General features: G+C 40.6%; 1 protein-coding gene across 3 annotated transcripts in view; it reads left to right on the top strand.

The window, feature by feature from the left end:
- Positions 1–21,715, top strand: part of cep350 (centrosomal protein 350) — a 122,860-nt gene that overhangs the window by 11,781 nt on the left and 89,364 nt on the right. For all 3 annotated transcript variants that reach the window (XM_048601910.1, XM_048601911.1, XM_048601908.1), the window contains exons 5-7: positions 546–1,171; positions 2,233–2,325; positions 16,055–16,168. In XM_048601910.1, the coding sequence (XP_048457867.1) occupies positions 546–1,171; positions 2,233–2,325; positions 16,055–16,168 (833 nt within the window). The remainder of the gene's footprint in view (positions 1–545; positions 1,172–2,232; positions 2,326–16,054; positions 16,169–21,715) is intronic.

The following is a 21,715-nucleotide window of genomic DNA, read 5'->3' as shown; positions in this document are numbered from 1 at the left end:
CCAGGGCAGTGAGTTGTAGACACCACCGTTCTCTGCATGAAAATGTTTTTCTTTGTGTTCCTTCTAATCTAACCATCAAACATCTTAAATCTATGCCCTCTGGTAATTGACTTCTGTGCTAGACAGTCTTTTTATCTACTGAATCTCTTCCCCCTCATAATTTTGTACATCTCTGTTAGGTAATCCCTCGTCATTCTCTGTTCTAAGAAAAACAACCCTAACATTTCAAACCTTTCCTCGTGGCTACAGTTTTCAAGCTCTGGCAGCATACTTGTAAACCTCCTCAGTACTCTCTTGAGCAGTCCTTCCTGTAAGAGGATGTTTCATTTTCTTCAAATATCCTAAAGTCCTTCACAGCCAATGATTTAATTTTCTTATATTGTCACTGTTACTTTGGGAAATGTCAGTTATTTATATTCCTGCTGTTCTTGGTCAGTATTCAAAAGTGATTTATGTAAGACTTTTCTCAAATAGTCTTCATAATTTTCAGTACCACAAAGTAGATATGAGGATGAGCAGTACTAACTGGCCTGTCTTGTTATCAGGGAAGTGGATGTCAGAGTACCATCTTATCTGACTGCTAGCCAGCTGGAAGCTCAGCGTCTCCTTTCTGAACGTAACTCCAGTGAAGTGCGAGGGAAGGAGCGTGAAGTCAGCCGCATGATATATGAGCGAGACAATCGAAATTATCACTGTCTGGACAATGAGAGTACGTGCTCGACTGCAATAGATGACACTGAGGTGAAGTATCTCAATGACCACTCAGCACTTGATGGCCTGCACAGCTCCGACGCACTTTACAAACCTCTTGGCCGAGGTTCCCTGGGACAGAAAGGTGGCACTGAGAAAGGTCCCCATGTTAAGCTAGTGAGCTGCGAGTCGGATACAAAGAGCGACCGGCCTTCTGAGCAGTCCCAGTTGTCCTCCCCAAGTTCCACTTCTGAGTCAGTGATGCAGAAACTGGAGATGATGCGCAGAAAGCAGCACGATGACAAGCTCGAGAAGCTGAAGGAACGGATCAGGAAACAGCGAGAGCACTCTGATGAATCTATTGAGAGGGATCGACTACTGAACCTCTGCGAGCTGCCTGCAGTGCCTGCAATAGATACCACAATTTCCACTGCCAAAGTGAGAAAGGTTGCTGCAGCACCACCTGCTCCATCGTACAAAGGTAAGCCTGTTGGGTGTGAGCTCGGTGTCCTTTTCCCTTTTTCATTAATTTTTGGCAAATCCATTCCTTCCAGCAGCCAACGTGTCCTAGGTTTTTTCTGTTAGAGGAATTGGGGCAGGGTTGGGGTGGGGTTGTCACCTGTAAAGGAAAGCCTTTCTTTATTTAGTGTCTTTCACAATCTCCAAAGGATCCTAAGCACTTGAAGGCCTTTGAAGCATTGTTGCAATGTAGGAAGAGTGCCCAGCACAGCAAGCCCCCTCAAATTGCAATGTGGTAATGACTAATTCAGTCTGCCCAGTCCTGTCAGAAATGTAGGTAACAAAACAGAAATTGCTGGAAAAGTTCAGCAGGCCTGGCAGCGTCTGTGAAGGAAAAAAGAGTTGACGTTTCGGGCGCGGTGACCCTTCCTCAGAAATGTATGCACTTCAATGAGATCTGCTCTGATGCTTCTAAACTCCAATGAATATAGACCCAGTTGACAGGTTTGTCAGACCAGGAATCAGTCTGGTGAATCTTTACACCACTCCTTCTTTGGCAAATTCATTGCCTTGGGTAAAGAGACCAAAACTGCATGCAATACTCCAGGTGTAGTCTCCTCAAGGCCTTGCACAGTTGTATTAAGACCTCCTTGTTCCTATAATCAGACCCTCATGCAATGAAAACCAACATTCTAGATGCCTTCCTAACAGCTTTCTGCACTTGCATGTTTGCTGTCAGTGACAGGTGTTCAAGAACACCCAGGTCCCTATTGTACTAGTACTATCCTTCATTTTATTTGTTAGCCATGGTTAGGCCACTTTTCCTGTTTTGCTCTTATGCTCAAAAACTATGCTTTTTTTAAATTGAATGTTTTTAGTGTTTTGTTTTAATTAAATTGATTATGGAGTTGTATTAGCCTTCCATCTAAAAGGGAGATGCTTTCATCTTAGTTTTTCCTGACAAACATGTCTTTCATTTTTAAAGTTGTTTCAGGCCTAATTATAGATGGAATATATTACTACAGGAAGAGTATATTTTATTATTCAGTATTCTGATGTCTAGGTTCCTTATTTTTATTCCAGGTTTCAACCCGATGGAGACCAAAATCCGAACACCAGATGGCAAAGTGTGGCGTGAGGATGAATTGCACCGGGATTTCACGCTCCAGTTAACAGGTAAAGACCATTATCTCTGCTTCAGACTATAGGGAAGGGAGTGAACCAGCCAATCCCCGAAGGCTGCTTTTGCTATTCTATCAGGTCATGACTGATATGTATCTCACCTTATTTTCCCACCTTACCTAGTGGGTATCGATTGATTTTAGTCTGGATGATTCTAAGTGGCACTCAGAATCAGCAGTGTTTTGAGAGGAGAATTCCAGATTCTGCTTTCCTTCTGTCTGTTAAAAAGTGCTTCCTGATATCACTTCTAAATGATATGTCACTAACTTTAATATTCTGAATAGTAATTGACAGGCGATATTTGAATGTTTAGTGTGCTGTGTTGCATACTTTGTACTTGTTAAATTCTTAATGCATATTAAGATGGTGGTCCATACGTCGTTTGACTGTTGTTCATTTTGAACAAAATGACTGACTTCTGAGTGAATTCAAGCCAAAGGAACAGTGTTGAACATATTGACTGCAAGAGATGATGTGATCTTGGCATGGTGTCTAAAGTACATTAATTTGAGTCAGAGCTCAGCACCAATATAGATTGTGAAGCAGATAGGGTGTTATATTTTGTAGCCTTGATGATGGAAAAGAAATGAGACCTAAACAAAAGGAATCTAGTTATAGAACTGGTGTGGAATAGCCTTCTCTGCTACTGGATGTCTTGAGATCGTTCAGCTAATCAGGAAAAATTACATGGGTGGATATTATTAAGTTAACATGTAGAATACTTTTCTTCAGCGCAGGCTGCTGTGCATGTGTTGTTGGACTTTGTGTCCTGTATCTGATTACAACATCTTCTAGTTATGGTGTGCCTTTTAAGGACTAAAACATCCCAAGCACTTCACAGGCAATAAGACAAAATTTGTTAAGGACTAAACAGCATTGCCAGAACAAGTTGGCCATTCAAAGAAGCTTTAATGGAGCCTCATAATGAGACAGAAGGGAAGAGGTTGAAGGAGGGCGTTGGGGCCAGATGTAGCTGAAGACACAAGTATAGTGTGTCTATTTTTGAGGGTGCGGAGTGTAAGGTAGTTGGAAGAATGGAAATTAGTGTTTGGCAAAATGTTGAATTGAAGAAGCACTTTAGCCACCATGCCAAGATCACATCATCTATTGCAGTCAATATGTTCAACATTGTTCCTTTGGTTTGAATTCATTCAAGCCAGTTTTCTAGGAGGGGCAGAGTGAGATTACAGTGGAGTTTGAACGAACATGCAGATGAAAATCTTAAAGTTGACATTCCTGGACATGGAACTTAAAGGTGATGAGCAAACAGAAATTGGTGAGAGTTGGATTGCGAACAAAAGAACCTTTTTGAGCTCAAGTTTTAAGGAACGTGGAATTTGGAAGAAACTGGCTTCACTATGTTCAGTTGCTGTGCCAGCCTTGGTGCTCATCAATTTTATTTCCAGTGATCTGGAGACGTTTGACACAGCACTGGTATCTTTTATTTTTATTTCCCTTTTTGTGTTGTGTGGCAGGGATCACCTATCATCAGGACAGGTAACCTTTAGGCAAAATTATAGACCTTGTCTGTCAGGAAATTTATAGTAAGTAGGTTGACTTGGAGAACTATGTGAAAGCAGTTTATTTGTGAAGTCATTGCCCTAAATGTACTTTGTGCCTAGTTGTCTTATTTGCAAGTATGCCATATCTATGCTTTGTTTATTTATGTGACTCTTAGCTGTACTACTTGAGATTTTGTACTGCATTGGTAACGGTTTTAAGTGAATAGAATCAGGAGCTGAAGGCCAGCAGAATTAAGGGTTGAGATCTTGTGTACTTTGAACTTTCTACTTTGGTTGTCTTCTATTATGGTTACTTCGTGGGGCTGTTCTTGTTAGATACTGATTGGTACAACTGAACTGTCTAGTATAAACAGAAAGAAGTGGAGAGTAGGTATTGACGGTAATGTCGATTGGCTTGTGGGGTTATGCAATGTTCAATTCCAAGGCCACTTCATTTTACTATATCTGACAATGATTTGGATATAGCCAAGAGAGCATTGTTGAAGTTTGCAGGTGATATCAAGATAAAAGGTGTAATTAATTGTTTCAACAGAGACTAGATAAATCGGATCTAATTAGACATTTTTGTCGAGAATTTAAGTATAAGGGGCCACATTTACAAAGCTACAAAAAAAAACCTGAAGTTATCTATTCAGGCCTCTGAGCCTGGCACGCCATTCAACAAGATCATGGCTGATCTGTTAGCATTTTGAATTCCACGTTCCCATTCAACCCGATTTTAGCTTCGATTTCCTTGCCGGACAAGAATCTGTTTATCTCAGCCTTAAAAGTATACAGTGGTGCCTCCAATGCCTTCTGAGGCACAGTTCCAAACTTGCACAAAACTCAGAGGGGGAAAAAAATTGCTTACCTCTCCTAAAAAGGTGACCCCTAATTTTAAAACCATACCCTTAGTCCTGGACTGATCCCACAAAAGGAAACATTCTTTCCAAATCCACCTTGTCAATGTCATTCAGGATCTTGGCACACGTCAATTGAGATGCCCTTCAGACTTCTAAATTCCAATGGAAACAGCCCAGTCTGTCCACCATATCCTCAAATACAGTCTGCTCATTCTGGGAATCAGTCTAGTAAACCTTCCTCAATGCATGCACATGCTTCCTGAAATAAGGAGACCAAAACTGTACACAGTATTTAAGATGCGATCTGACCAACTCCTTGTAGAACTGAAGTATAACACCCTCACTTTTACATTTGATTCCCTTCGTATAAAGGATAGCATCCACTTAGTTATCTTGATTACTTGTTGTACCTGAATACTAACTTGTCTGATTTTTGTGCCAGACCATTTAAATCCCTCAGCACCTCAGAATTCTGCAGTCATTCTCCATTTATGTACTGCTCTCTCGTTTAAAAGTTATTTTTGTCAGTGAATCAATTCACATTTTCCACTATGTACTCTGTCTACCAGATTTTTGCCTGTTCCCTCACAGTTCCCACTTTCACCAGTACTGATGCCATTGGCCCATGAACTGGAACCCATTTGCACACTCGTCTTAAGCCACATATTCAGCTCTTTAAGTTTTACTTACTCTATGCCAATTTGCACAGGGCTCAAGAAGCAGTTTAAAGTTTATAACCTTTGTGATTCTTCTTTTTACTTTGATACTTAATTTCTCATACAGTGTATGCAGAACCTCATTCATAGTTATGTCTATTTTGCTAGTACATACATGGATCTTCCCCTTCCCACTGCAAGTTATTTTACAGTCCTGAGCAGATTTGACACTACTAGCACCAGCTGGGCACCAGAGTGGTTGAATTCTTGGTCTCTGCAGGGAATGGTGCCTGTCTACTGTGACATTTCGGTTGCTCCCTCAACTTGAATGGCTGACCATGAAGCTATGATCAGTTTGCTCTTCCACCCTGCAGGGCCTGCTCTCTAACAGACGGGCTGAGAGAACCTCATACCTATTGGACCCTTGCAGAGGCTGATACTCCTAATCTCTGGATCCCCTTGCTTGCTTCACTCATAGTTACATCCTCCTGTCTCTAATCACTGATCAAATCAGAAGACCCTATCCTAAGTGGTGGGGCTTGCCTCCTAATACAAAGATCTGGTAACTTTCCCCTCCCTGATGCATCACTCTGCATGTTATGAGCCTCCAGCTCATAATATGTGAGCCAAAGGTACTCAAATTTAAAGCACTTACAGCAGGCATGGTCACGCTGGATCATGGTGGTATCCAGGCACTTCCACATGCCTTGATACAGCACCTGTGCTGCCATCGTTAATGCGTTTCGATTATTTCATTATATTATTTACATGTTTTTCATACATTTTATTAACTTTTTACCATAAATTTATATACTATGATAAAATAGAAATGACCATAATCACTTACCAGAGATTCACTAACTTCTCTGCAGTAGAGCTAGAGCCAATACCAATCACCTTTAACCATACAATTCAGCAATCAATTTCTAAATTAACAACAAGAAATGGATAAACTTTCACAGACAATAATCCAGGAAAAAATAGCTTTCACTTTGAAAAGTATGCATTAATGACGAATTTCTTTTATTTAAAGGCAAATTAGGATTCTTTGAAATAAGATGGTGAATGTGGATAGAACATTTTGTGTATATCGTCATTCAGCGTGTTTGCTAAAATGCCATCTATTAAATTTAGCCAAATGAAACCCATGGGGATTAAAGGAACAGTGACTGTAACAATGAATGGTTATTTCTTGTTTTGGAGTAAAAGTATTCAGTGTCAATCCTTGGAGATGGGAGTTAAGTTTTGAGACTGTATTCCGTTTAATATACAGTCATGATCTAGATTTGGATATCAAGGCCATCATTTCTAAGTTTGCAGGTGACGTGCAAGTTAGAAATGTAGAATTTGGATGATAGTGTCAAGAGGACAGAGAAAGACTGATCAAATATGCAGGTGCAACACAGATAATACTTTTCACGGAAAAGTGAAAAGAATTAGTAGGCAGAAGGACAGGCAATATATAATATGGGGTATTATTTTAAAAGTGAAACAGGAACAGACTGCAAAAGCCAGGAAATTTTACCAAGCCTTTGTAAAACGCTGGTTAGGCTTGAGCTACAGTTTTGTGACCAATTCTGGGCACCACATTTCATGAAGAATGCCAAAGCCTTGAAGAGATTTGTTAGAATAGTATCAGGTGTGAGAGACTTGAGGTATCAGGCGGGACTGGAAAAACTCGAATCTCTCTAATTGCAAAGAGGATTTGCAGAAGATGTAGTACAAATTAAAGCTGATAATGAATGATGTACAAAATGGCTTAACAAGTGAGACTTTATGGGTTGAGCTTAGGAATAAAAAAGGGGCAGTCAAACTACTAGGAATATACTACACATCCCAAGATTGTAGGAGGGAGATAGAAGAACATATGTAGACAAATTTCTCCCTGTAGAAACAAGGGGGCAATAATAGTAGGAGACTTTAACTATCCTAATAGCAACTAGGTTCCAAACAATATAAGGGGTATTGAGGATGAAAAATTCACTTTGTCTAGGAAAATTGTTTTTAAACAATATATGACAAGTCCAACAAAAGGAGTTGCAGTTCTGGACTTAGTCTTGGAAATGAAGTTGGCATGTGGGTGAAGTGACCACAATTCAATTAGCTTTAATATTACTATAGAAAAGGACAGATGTAGGAAAGGAATAAAAGTTTATAACTGGGGGAGGGCAAATTTTACAAAACTGAGAAGTGATTTGGCTGAGGTGGACTGCTAAAGGATAAATCAGTGGTAAACCAGTGGGAAGCACTAAAAAGTGAGATTCTTGGGTCACAAAGTGGACAGGCCCCCTTCAAAAATAAGAATGGTACTGCCAAATCTAGACCCCATGGTTGTCTGGAAAAATACAGGGGAAGATTAAACAGAAAGAGAGCTTATGATGGTCACAAAAAACCTCAACATTGCAGATAGCCCAGAGGAGTGTAGAAAGTATAGGGATCAAGTTTTTTTAAAAAAAGGAAATCAGAGATTTGGGAAATTTGCAGATATTAGAACAGGTGGGACTTGAACCCAGGGCCCTTGGTCCAAGGGTAGAGACGCTACCACTGCGCCACAAAAAGGCCCCAGTAGGATACTTGGAAAGGAAAGAAATTCTAGGACCATGGGGAAGCACCAGAGGAATGGGATTTATTGGATAGTTTGAAAGAGGCACAATACCGCTTTGGTTGAGAGTCTGGCTTGGTGTGTCCTGGATGTGCGTGTCAGCGTTAATGGTATTAGTTGGTACATCTGTGTGGGGCAATATCTGTGTGATAAAGTACTGAGACAGTGAAAGTGTTAAATACCCTCAATTTAACGCAAAGATGAATCCTTTCCTTTGCATTAAGCCACATACTAGTACTACATGCATAGCATAAACTGCAGTGTTTCATTTTGATGCTGTTCCCTGTGGACTTTTAAGTTAGTGATGCATGCATTTGTTAGTTTCCCTAGTTAAGATCTCTTTGTGTGCCCCAGATAAACTCCAAATGTTCTTCAGTGTGACTCTGCTACAGGTCCCTAGTTTATAATCAGCCTGGAGACCCATATTTCTTCCATCCTCCTTGTAGGAAAGCAGTTAGTCGCAATGTAGCTGCTAAATCAAGAAGGCATCATGTGATCAATCCTGTTGCACCACTGCGGTAAATAGTACACAGATGTTTCGCAGATAGCAGACCTGTGTGTGTCTAGATGCTGGAGGCAAAGGCTTTGGAATCCTTTATTATTGTGATGTTATTCCCAGTCGCTATTCTCCTGCTGGGCATTGTTTAAAAATAAAAGTGGACTTGCAAGGGTTTCCCCCAGCCCAGTCAAACAATCTGTAGATTAATAAAATAACAAATTTACCTATCTGAGATTGGAAACAGAGACAGAAACACTGGAAGTACTCAGCTGATTCGTTTAACAACTGCAAAGCGAGAAACTGAGTTAACAGCATTTTGTTTTGCCCTGCTATGTTTACCCACCGCTCAGAAGAGTTGCCTGGGGAAGGCACTGTAAGACAGCAGGTAGCATGAAACTGTGTCCTAATAAAAAAATGTTTGTATTCGTGTGATCAGGAACAGAACATCATTCATAATCTGTACAACAGTGCCTCTTTACTTTCTGCACAGGACCTGTCCCATTTTCTTCAAACTAGTTTCTCAGTACTTGAAGCAACCATTCTTAAATAATGAGCAAGGTCAATTATGTTATCCGCATCTGATTTTCACTAGAAAGAACACAGGATCAAACTATTCCTAAGGTTTTTATATAAATTTTAAAATTATATGAATTAAAATTAACAACATTCTTCCTTGTCCAGAATGCTCCATTTTGATTCTCGTAGAGTGTTTGTTCCAACCATCATTAAAATGTTACTTTAGCCCTCAGCTCTTCATACTACTGTTTGAGGTGTGTTTTAAAAAAATCTTAATTTGTGTGTGAGCTTTCAGAATGAAGCATCAATCTTGGCAATGAGGTTCCTCTTGTATATTTTTAAAAAAAGTCTCTCAGCCAAAGAACAACAGTGGGTCTAATTCCCCATAATTAGAGAAACCAAAATTGTTCCCTAATCCTATTTTTGGAGCTAGTGTGTGAAGTATAACTAAATGGGTTCAGATGGTCTCTGGTAACTAGCTCAGGTGTTGACATTTCTGGATGTGATGACCATTCATTAGATGAAAGGTCCCGATAAAAGTCTCTTCAACCTGAAATGTTAGCTGTTTCTCTTCACGGATACTGCTTGAAATGCTGAATATTTCCAGCTTTTTTTTTCCCCCACTGTTTTATTTGTTTGCTTCCCTCTACCTCCCTGTTTCCATTGTTTTTGAATGTGTGTGAACAGCTTGATTTAACCAAAATAGATTGTTTTGAATTTTCTGAATTGAGGTCTGCCAGTGATATATCAACAGTAAATAGGGAATAAAAACGAAAAGAACTGTGGATGCTGTACATCAGGAGCAAAAACAGAAGTTGCAAAAAAAGCTCAGCAGGTCTGGCAGCATCTGTGAAGAAAAATCTGAGTTAAAGTCTCAGGTCCAGTGACCCTTCCTCAGAACATAAATATGGAATACTGCTTCAAACTATACTGTGGCATTAATGCAACTGAATGCAGTTTTGAATTGGCAAACGAAAACCCCATCTTCACAGTAATGAAACAATACATCCGACTTGTGGGTAGTACAATGGAATCAAAAATATGGTGAGATTAGAGTATCTTTTATGGGAGAGATGCGATAATCTATTCTCATTTAAGATAGACTCTTGATTGATCCGGCTGTGGTATACATTTTTAAAAAAATTCATACTCAGGATGTGGGCATTGCTGGCTACGTCCGCATTTATTGCCTGTTATTAGTTGCCTTTTAGGTTGTGGTCAGCTGCTGCAGTCTGTGCTGTAGGTTTGACCCACAACACTGTCAAGGAGGGAATTCAAAGATTTTTTTTACCCAACAGCTTTGAAGGAATGGTAATCTACTTCCAAATCGGAATGGTGTGTAGTTGGGAGGGAAACTTGCAGGTGGTGGTGTTCCCATGTATCTGCTGCCCTTGTCATTCTCAATGAAAATGGTTGTGGTTTTGCAAGTTGCTGCCAAAGGAGCTTTGGTGAATTTCTACAGCACATCTTATCGATGGTTACAGATGGTTCTGAGCATCGGTGATGGAGGGAGTGGATGTTTATGGATGTGCGACCGATCAAGCAGGCTGCTTTGACCTGGATGATGGCAAGCTTCTTGTGTTCTTGGAGCTGCACTCATCCTAGTCAAGTGGGGCGTGTTCCATCGCACTCCTGACCTGTGCCTTGTAAATGGAAGACGGATGTTGGGGAGTCAAGAAACTCTGGTTGCAGAATTTGTAGCCTCTGACCAGCTCTTGTAGCCACAGCAGTATTTATATAGCTAATCCAGTTGAGTTTCTGGTCAGTGTTAATCCCCAGGATGTTAATCGTTGGAGATTGAGCGATGGTAACACCATTAAATGTCAAGGGTGAAAGCTAGATTGTCGCTTATTGAAGATGGTCATTGCCTGAATTTGTGTTTTGTGATTGTTACCTGCTGCTTTTTAGCCCAAGCCTGTATGTTGTTCACATCTTGAGACATAAACTCCTTCAGTATCTTGAGTTGTCATGAATGGCGCTGAACATTGTGCAATCATCAACGAACATTCTTACTTCTGACCATATGATGGAGGGAATGTTGTTGATGAAACAGTTGAGATGGCTGGGACCTGCACACTACCCGGAATAAATCCTGCAGAAATGTCCTGGAGCTGAGATGACTGACCTCCAACAACCATAGCTATCTTATGTGCCAGGTATGATTCCAACGAGTGAAGAGTTTTCCTCCAATTCCCGTTGAAACCAGTTTTACAAGGGCCCCTTGAATCCACACTTCGTCACATGCAGCTTTGATATCAAGGGCAGTTACATTCATCTCGCCTCTGTTTGAAATAAGGCTGTAATGAGGTTAGGAGCTGAGTGGCCCTGGCGGGACCCAAACTGGGTGTCGCTGAGCAGGTGCTGCTTGATAACACTGTTGATGACACCTTCCATCACTTTACTGATGATCAAGTGATAGGGTGGTAATTGGTCAGTTTGGATTTGTCCTGAACTTTCTGTACAGGACATACCTGAGCAATTTTCCACATTGCTGGGTAGATGTTAGTGTTGTAACTGTACTGGAAGAGCTTGACTAAGGGCATGGAAAGTTTTAGAGGATGGTGTATAGTAAGAATGTTGTCAGCGTTCATGGCATTTGCAGTATTAATTGCTTCAGCCTTTTTTTTTGAGATCATGTGGAGTGAATTGAATTGGCTGAATGAAGACTGGCGTCGATGATGCTGGGACTTCTGGAGGAGACTGAGATGGATCACCCAGTCTGGACGTCTGGCTAAAAATGGTTGTGAATGTTTCAGCCTTAACTTTTGCATTGATATTCTGTGTTCCACCATCATTGAGAGTGGGATATTTATGGAGTCATCTAATTCTGTGAATTGCTTAATTGTCCACTACCATTCGTGATCGGATGAAGTAGAACTGCAGAGCTCAGATATGCTTCACTGGTTGTAGAATCCCTTCGCTCTGTCTGTCACTTGCTGCTTAAGTAGTCTTGTTTTGTAGCTGGACCAACTTGACACCTTTTTGTTTAAGCTATACTTGGTGCTGCTGGGATGTCCTCCTGCAGTCTCCATTGAATCAGAGTTGATCCCTGGCTTGATGGTAATAGTAGAATGGGGTTGTGCTGGACCACAAGGTTGCAGATTACGTTGGAATATAATTCTGCTGTTGATGGCCCACAGCACTTCATGGCTGCCCATACGCGTGAACTCAGGTCTTCATTTCTATTAGGACTATGCGGTGGATTTCTGATTCTGTCATAGACATTGGTGAGGCCTCTTTTAAAATACAGCATTCAATCATTTCTCCCTGCTATTGGAAAATTGTTGTTAAACTTGAAAGGGTTTACAAAAGGTTTACAAGCCGGGGTTGGAGGGTTTGGGATATAGGCAGAGGCTGAATTGACTGAAGCTTTTTTTCCCTTTGGCATCAGAGACTTCGGGGTGACTTTACAGAGGTTAATAAAATCATGAAGGGAATGGAGAGGGTGAATAGCCGAGGCCTTTTTCCCAGGTTAGGGCAGTCGAAAACTAGCATAGGTTTAAGGTGAGATGGGAAAGATTTAAAAGACCTGAGGGGCATCTTTTCATGCAGTGGGTGTGCATGTATGGAACAACCTGCCAGAGGAGCAGGTGGTGGAGGTGAGTACTGTTGCATAATTTAAAAGGCATCTAGATGGGTACATGAATAGGAAGGGTTTAGAGGGATGTAGGTCAAATGCTGGCAAATGGGACTAGATCATTTAGGATATCCGGTCGACTTGGGCGAATTGGACCAGAGGGTCTGTTTCTGTGCTGTTTTACTCTGACTTGATAACTGATGCATTTGCAGCTGGCAGGTTGGTGAGGATGAGGTCAAGTATGCTTTTTTTCCTCTTGATGGTTTCCTCACCACCTGCCTCAAAACCAGGAGCAGCAATGTCTTGTGGGACTCAACAGTAGTGCTGAGCTGCTCTTGGTAGTTGGCATTGAAATCCCCCATCCAGAGTACATTCTGTGCCCTTGCCATCCTCTGTGCTCCTTCCAAGTATTAATCAACATGGAGGAGTACTGATTCATTAGCCAAAAAAGGATGGTACAGGAGGAAGTTTCCTTGCCCATGTTTGACTTGACGCTGAGAGATTTCATGGGGTCTGGAGTCACTGTTGAGGATTCAATATATGCCACTACTGTCACGTGGATATGTCATGCTGATATAAAAAGGACATATCGCAGGATAGTGACAGTGGTCGCTGGGATACTATCTGTAAGGTTTGCTTCTCGATTATCAATGTCAGGCTGTTTCTTGACTAGCTTTGAGGCAGCTGCCCAATTTTGAAGCGGACCCCAGAAGTTAGTAAGCAGGACTTTGCAGGATCGACAGGGGCTGTTTTTTTGCCATTGTTATTTCTGGTGCCTAGATCAATGCCAAGTGGTCTGTCTGTTTTTATTTTTTTGGCAACATTTTGATGAATGTAACCACTGAGCAACTTACTCAGCCATTTCATAGGGTGTTTAAGATTATTATTAAACTCTTAATTTTAGACTTTTGTTTTGAATTGAATTTAAATTCCTCCACCTTCCATTATCAAGATTTGAAGCCAGGTCCCTGGAATATTAACTGGGCCTCCTGATTATTACTCTGGCATAATTCTTGTTGTATGTTACATGAATCCTACAACTTAACTAATTTTCCATCCCCTGTTAAACTGAAACTTGGTTGTGTGTTCATGTGTAATATGCAACGCCAGTATTTTACATTGGATTGTATAACTGCATAGATCAATTGGGTAGCAGTGTCCTGGTAGGAAAATGCTGCTCAGAATAGGTGACATTGTTTCCTCTCATTGGATTGGTTGGAAGTTGCACCCAGACTGTGTTTGCAATGGAACTGCTTCAGAGAGATATTGCCTGTAATTTAATCATATGCAAACAGGAGACCTGTTGTCTCCTTTTTAAGTATTTGAGCTAACTTTTCACATTTGAACGAATGATTTTATGCTTGTACACTCCTTTTTAGTGCAACTTTGATCAGAGTCTTGAGGGCCATACTTAGAATAACTTTCCAAGCTGCTGCTAAACATAGAAATGATCAGACATGCTCGTGGAATTAGAGCGCAGCTTTGCTAATAAAAGTGGGACAAGGAAAGGAGTGTTTTGGTGAATTTGACTGGGGGGCAAAAAAAACTTGCCCTTCACATCTCCTTTGAACTTTCCCCCTCTCACCTTAAATGCATGGCCCCTAGGTTTAGACATTTCAGCTCTAGGGGTGAAAAAGATTCTGACCATCAACTGTGTCCCATAATTTTGTAGATTCTATCCAGTCTTTCCACAACCCCTGCCACCCCAGAGAAAACAATCCAAATTTTTCTTGCCTCTCTTTATAACTTATACCCTCTAATCCAGTCAGCATCCTGGTAAACCTCTTCTGCACCTTCTCTAAAGCCTCCACATACTCCCTGTAATGTGGTGACCGGAATCGAACGCAGTACTCTTCAGAGTGGCCTAAATCTTATAAAGCTGCAACATGACATCCTGACTTTTGTACTCCATTCCCTGACCAATAAGGCAAGCATGCCATGTGCCTTCTTTACTACTGTATCTACTTCCGTGACCACTTCCAGGGAGCTATAGACTTGAACCCCAAGGTCCTTCTGTACATCAGTGCTGTTCAGGGTCCTGCCGTGAACTGTATACTTTTCCTTAACATTTGATCTCTCAAAGTGCAGCACCTCATATTTACCCGGATTAAATGCCATCTGCCATTTCTCTGCCCATATCTGCAACTGATGTATATCCCACTGTATCCTTTGACAACCTTCTACACTATCGACAACTCCGCCAATCTTCATATCATCTGCAAACTTACTCACCCACTCATCTACATTTTCATCCATGTCATTTATATATATCACAAACAGCAGAGGCCCCAGTACAGATCACAGCGGAACACCACTGATCACAGACTACTAGCCAGAAAAACACCCTTCCACCACTATCCTCTGCCGTCCAAGAGCAAGCCAGTTCTGGATCCACATGGTTAAGCCACCATGGATCGCATGCATTACAACCTTCTGGATGAGTGTACCATGAGGACCTTGTTGAAAGCCGTATTAAAATCCATGTAGACAACATCCACTGCTCTACCCTATTCCAGTTCTGAAGACGGGTCAATGGATCTGAGATGTTATCTTTGACTCCTCTCCACAGATGCTACCAGACCTGCTGAGCTTTTCCAGCAATTTGTTTTTGTTAGTACTTTATACTAACTGTTTTGCAGGAACATTGGCTGTTGGATGCAATTGTATGAATATAAGCAATTTTTCTTTTTCAAAAAATCTGCGGAGATTTGTTGTTCATGCGCATATGGAGTTGAAGTGGCCTTCAGAGAGTTAATGCAACTTGCCATTATGTTGAAATAGTGAAAATTCAGCAATTATAGTTACCTCCTATTTCACTGACCCATTCTAAGCATATTGTTAGCTATTTGATAGAACAGTACACCAGAGAAGGTGATCATTCAGCATATCAAGTCTGTGCAAGGTCTCTTAGAGAGCAGTTTAGTTAGCCTTTCCCTTACTCGATCCCCATAATCCTTCAATTTATTTTCTCATGTACTTATCTTTTAATGCAACTGTTGAATCTGAATCAACAACCCGATTGTACAGTGAATTTCAGATCTAAATGATTCATGTAGTAAAAGTTTTTTTCTCATGTTACCATTGCTTCATTTGCCAACCAGCTCATTTATGCCCTTTGGTTGTCAACACCTCTGGCATTGGAAATAGTGTATCTTTACTTGATCTCAACCATTCATAACTTTAAAGAGCTCCATCAAACTCCTCTTAACCTTCTCTGCTCTGAGGAGAACAGCCCCAATTCTCCAGTCTGTTCATCTCTACATTCCCACATCCCAATAACCATTGTACTAAATGTGTTCTCTACCTTTCCCAAACCTCCCCTGAGACAATGTCGATTTATCCAGATTGTAAAAGATTTGAAACAATTTGTTGTTCTAATTAAATTGAGAAGTATAATTTACACCTTTGTGCAATTTTGCAACTTAATTGAAGTAAGTTACAGTCAAATGCTAAACTAATCAGTCACACTTGCATTCAGTAGTTGATTTTTATTTTATTTTGTTGACAGAGAGCAGTAAAACGAAGGAAGCCGCATGTGAAAAAGCTAAAGAGAAGAAAATCACTAAACCAGTGCGGAAAGTGCAAAAGGTTGCTCGATCACCAAGCCCTGACACCAAACCAAGTGAGTGGACCAGATTTTCTGTTTAAGGCTCGCTAACTTGGTTCTCTTTGCAGACCATGTGTGCGTGGGTGAAGCACAAGCTATTCTCATCCTTAAACTTGTACAGAAACAAAATGGAGCAGATACTTGGAATCTTCTCAGAAACCAAAATAAATCCGAAACACATCCGAAAATAATTTTAACTGAATCTTGTATTAATATAATTATATATCTGCTCCATGGAAATTGACGTCACCACAGTGAGGTGACGTGGGTCAACTCACCATGACAAGGTGACTCTGATTGCATATTAGTAAATGACAAGTGAAGGCTCAAGCCTCATTATATCTGTCTCAAATTCAATAATCAAAGTTTTAATCAATAGCATAATGGAGGCTGATGCTTATCTACCATCTTTAACTATTGACACTCAGGAAATCTAAACACTGTACTGATCAGCATTGATGACCTAACCACAGCCATTACTGCATTTTTTGGACATTTGGATGAATGGAATCAACAAACAAAATAAATATTTGTTACTAAGGGTTGCTTAAATTGGTTTTCTGCATTTAATAAATTATTTGGGCACTGAGTTCCATCTAGGACAAAATGTCTGTTGCCCTTTGATTATATAGTAATGACTTCAGATGAGAATGTGGATCTGCTGTCTTTTATGTATTCTATATATCATATAGACCTCTACCACAAAACACACAAAGGCATTGGGTTAAATTTCATATTTCACTTGATTAAATGTCAAATGACAGGATATAATAATTCAGTTTCTTTGGACATCAGTTAGAAGGTAGCTTGTGTTCAATATCATGTGGTATTCACCTCTATTATTAAGGTATTAAATGTGCAGTTGGTGTGGCAATTTGCTGTGTGATCCTTTTGATATCTTTATCCCTTCAATAAAGCTTTGAATTTCTCTGAAATCCAAATGTGGGCTATCAGCACTGCCTTGTCTCTAGGGATGCATGATATATTAGCAGCAAGAGACTCTCAAAATCCCACACTTAAACCAATACTCCATTTGCTTGTATTGCTGTGAGATCATTTGTAATCTTAAATTGTTTCCACCATTGTGAAGTTTTCTAGTGCTGAGTCATGTTCAGAATGACAAGCTAGAATTTCAGGCAGTGGGTAAACATTCTGCTCACCTTCCTGTGCAATTCATGATGTTCCAGTGACACAACCGTCAATGTCGGCAAAGTTTGAATTTTCTGTCTCAAGTGACTAACTCAGGTAGGCAGTCACATCGAAGCACACCTAACACAGTGGTTGTGATAAATTTGAATACTTTTGCTCTGGGAATCCTGCTGAGCAACTTGTTTACATAGTCCTTTGAGTTATCGAACTAGCCCAGATTGCATGTTCTGCATTGCAATATTCTTTTTTAAATTTAATCTATTGATTAAATTGTTAGTACTTTTAAGATTGTTACATACCCTTATTTGTGTGATCATTGGTATGGATTGACAGCACTTCTTAAAGGAATATGATTTTATTGTCTGGATTTTCTTCTGGAAAGTCTATTCTCTGGTTTGGGTTGTACTGGGGGGTAGTGGTGGGGGTAGGTTTGGACCTCTTTCAGATGAAGGTCCAAATCCAGCTGAAACTAATAATTTTGCTTCATGCTGACTGTAAGAGTGTAATGAGAACTGTATTTGAGTCTGTTCTGTTTCAAAAGGGTGTGGGTTGAAAATCTGTGTCTAAATCAGTACTTCGCCACGAGGGCTGGGGTGGAGAATGAAGGTCATGTTGTTCTTGGGTTCGAGTGAAGTGCACTATTAAAATAAAGCAAAGAGAGCGTCACTTGAAATATGGCTGTGCTGCTCTCGCTGCATAGTGCTAATATTGGTTCCTACAATCAGGGGTTATATGATGGCCTAGTAGTATTATCACCAGACTTTTAATCCAGAAACCCGAGTAATGTTTTGGGGACCTGGGTTTAAATCCTGCCATGGCACATGGAATTTGATTTCAACAATAATCTGGAAATAAAATGACCAATAAACCACTTTTGATGGCTCAGTGGTTAGCACTGTTCCCTCACGGTGCCATGGGACCCAGGTTTGATTCCACCCTTGGGTAACTATCTGTGTGGAATTTCGCACGTTCTCCCCGTGTTTGCGTGGGTTTCCTCTGGGTGCTCTGGTTTCCTCCCACAGTCCAAAGATGCGCAGGCTAGGTGGATTGGCCATGCTAAATTGCCTGTAGTGTTGGGGATGTGTAGATTTAGGTGGGTTATAGATGTGTAGATTTAGGTGGGTTATAGAGGGATGGGTCTGGGTGGGATGCTCAGAGGGTCACTGGACTTGTTGGGCCGAAGGGCCTGTTTCCACACTAGGGATTCTACAGAAAAATTGGGAGAATTTCTTCTCTTCTAGAATAGTCATTCTTTTAAGAAAAATATTCTTTAGCAAAAGTTGCTCTTTCTAAGCTGCTTGGTGACTAAGATACTGCTTCTTGTTTTTTGAAATTTGTATTTATGAGGCTATAAGCCACTAAGCCAAATGGAAGCCAACTTTCATTTACGTAGTGTGGATTAGCCCGCCTTTGACTATACTGTGGCGAACTGGTTGTTGGTGCTGAGAACTGTAGTATAAAAAAGTGAATGAGTGGGTTGGCTCTAATACTTGATACTTGCTAGTGAATAAGGTGGCACTTAGTGTAGGGTAACCTGGTCCTGTTTGGAATGCATAGCACCAAAAATGATGTCACTCCCGCTCACGGCCAGTCTAGTTTGAGTACAGGCTTAGCAAAGTCTTGCATCAATTATGTAGAACCTTGGTGAGACTTCATCTGGAGATCAGTTTTTATGTTTAAGAGGTTTGTAAATCTTCGGAATTCTGTGCACCAGAGCGCTGTGGAGGTACAGTCTTTGCTTATGTTCAAGACAAAGATCGATAGACTCCTAAATACCAATTACCTAAAGTTATAGCAAGATGCAGAGCTGGATGAACACAGCAGGCCAAGCAGCATCATAGGAGCAAAAAGGCTGACGTTTCGGGCCTAGACCCTTCATCAGCCTTTTGCTCCTATGATGCTGTTTGGCCTGCTGTGTTCATCAAGCTCTGCACCTTGTTGTCTCGGATTCTCCAGCATCTGCAGTTCCTACTATCTCTACCTAAAGTTATAGTTTGGGATAAAGACACTGAAGTGGATGGTCAGCCATGATTGTATTGAATGGAGGAGCAAGCTTGACAACCTGAGTGACCTTTTTTTTGTGTTCCTCTGTAGTACTGAGGGAGACTGCACTGTCTGACATGCGCAGTCTTTCAGACTAGATAGTAAACTGTAGCTCCATTCAGCTGCTTGTGAAGCATAAAAGATCCCATAACCCATTTTCACAGGAGAACAGGAAATTGTCCATGGTGTCCAGATGGACATCTATCCTTCAATAAACGTCACAGAATACAGGTTATCTGTTTATTATCATATTGCTGTTTGAGGGGGTTTGTTGAGTGTAGGTTTGCTACCATGTTTCATACATTTCACAATGACTACATTTCATAGTACTTTGTAAAAAAACACTTTGAGATATCTGGTGCTCATGAATTCTGATAACTTTGCAACTTTCATAGTATAGCTGCTATTTGGAGCACCTGGCATAGAAAATTGGGTTTAAACCTAAGTCCTAATTCCCAGCTCTTGGGAGGGTTTAAGGTAGCAGTGTACTGCAGGATTTAAATTTTTGTCCCAATTTTTTGCTGTTCAGAGCCATGAAGTACTTTGCCTATATTGTATTATCCTTTTTTAACTAAAGCTATTATTATACTTGTTAAAAGCATGCGCAGCAAGCCTTTGGGAGTTGCCCCGATTCCTGTGTGTGTTCCTTTTAATGTAGCACAGGATCTTATAAAGAACCTGTCTCAGGAAAACCTAGAAGTTGTGCTGTTTGTGTGCTAAATATAGCAAAAGCCCTGCAGTTGCAGTGAACTGAAGTCTTCTGAAGCCTTGCCTTTTTTGCAGAGGCTGGGGTGGGGGTGGGGGTGGTGGTCTGGAGTGGGGATTTGCTGCACTGCCTGACACTGGTTATGGATGGTTCATCAGCACTTCCTATTAATAGCCTCGTAGCTGAAAGAAAGCAAGCAGCAGGGTTCTGCTTTTAACAGCTTCGTGCTCTTGGCTGAGCTTTAGAAATCATTTTTTCAGGCGGTTGTTCATTGATCATAATGAGGTTATTCTTCTGCTAATTTTATATATATATATGTATATAAACACTCAGATTATTTGCCATGACCATTTGATTTTATGCATGTTAGGGAATTGTTTTATAAACACCTGTATCCCTATCCTATGTAATTCTACTTAATAGAATTGGTGGTAAGGACTGAAACAATAATTTTCCAGCTCCTGTACATTAGTCCGCAGCACAACTCAGACAGCCTCATCTTGCAGTTACTACAGTTCAACACCCTGGTTTGTAAGGAGATAAGGAACACTGATTCCTGGGTGGGGCTAGCTTTAATGGTGCAGGCATCATTGGGATGCTGCAGTTGACTGAATTACATCTCTGCTTGACTCTCAATGGCATCATTGTGTCTGAGTCAGAAGATTGTTGGTTGAGGCCCCATCCTAGGACATAGAATGCATAATGCGGGCTGTCTCTGAATACACTGCTGCAGAAGTGCTGGTGATAGACACAGCATGAATTTATGGTCTCTTGACTGCCCGTTCGGAGCGATCTAGAAGAATCCACTACATTACCATGTATCATTTTTGGTCATCTTATTACATTAAAGATGCAAGAGATATAGTTCATTTGAAGAATAAAGGAGTTCATCCAGTGAGTGTCCCAACCATCTCTTAACCTGCACTTTGCAGAAACAGATTCACTATCAATTTACCTTACTGATCTCTTATCCAAACTCCTAAATTCAGATTGGTTGCTCCTTTTGCCCGCATGACAATGACCGACCGACCGACCGACCGACCGACCGACCGACCGCTTTGCAAAATTAATTTGTTGACTGTTCTTTTGGACATTCTATAATGGCAAAATTTGCAATAAGACTGCAGATATGTTTGTTCTCTAGTTGAATTGGAGACTGTTGTCAAATACTGTTAGAGATTCGTCTTTAAGGCTTACTTTGGTTCATTTGGCAGCAAGATGTTGAATCCCAATATCAATGACTAATTTTAGATTCCACCATGTAGATCTGAGAGGTTTTTATTAGGGAGTGAAGTGAACAGCCATTCGGAAATAGGCATGCTGAAGTGGAAGACTGAGGACAAGATCAAAATAAGCCTAGATTTATCAAAGAAAGGAGATAGATGGTAACAAATGATTCAAAAGAATATTGCAGAGTAGCTGTCATGAACTAACTGGAATGCAGACAGAGATAATCGGAATACTGGTAAGAAAATAATAGCAGAAGATTGTCTGGGGAAGGAGAATGAGACTGAAAAGATTTAAAAACAAAGATTTTGATGTCATTGCATAGCATTGTCACAGCAACAATGTTTAAATGATCAGCTAACTTGTTTGATATTGACTGAGGGATAAATAGTAGCCAACAGAGCAGCAAACCCCTTCACACCACCTCTTCCAATATA

Source organism: Rhincodon typus, chromosome 10 (assembly GCF_021869965.1).
Source record: "Rhincodon typus isolate 14 chromosome 10, sRhiTyp1.1, whole genome shotgun sequence".
NCBI lineage: Eukaryota > Metazoa > Chordata > Chondrichthyes > Orectolobiformes > Rhincodontidae > Rhincodon > Rhincodon typus.
Note: the sequence above shows the minus strand (reverse complement) of the source record. Positions and strands in the feature narration are given on the sequence as shown.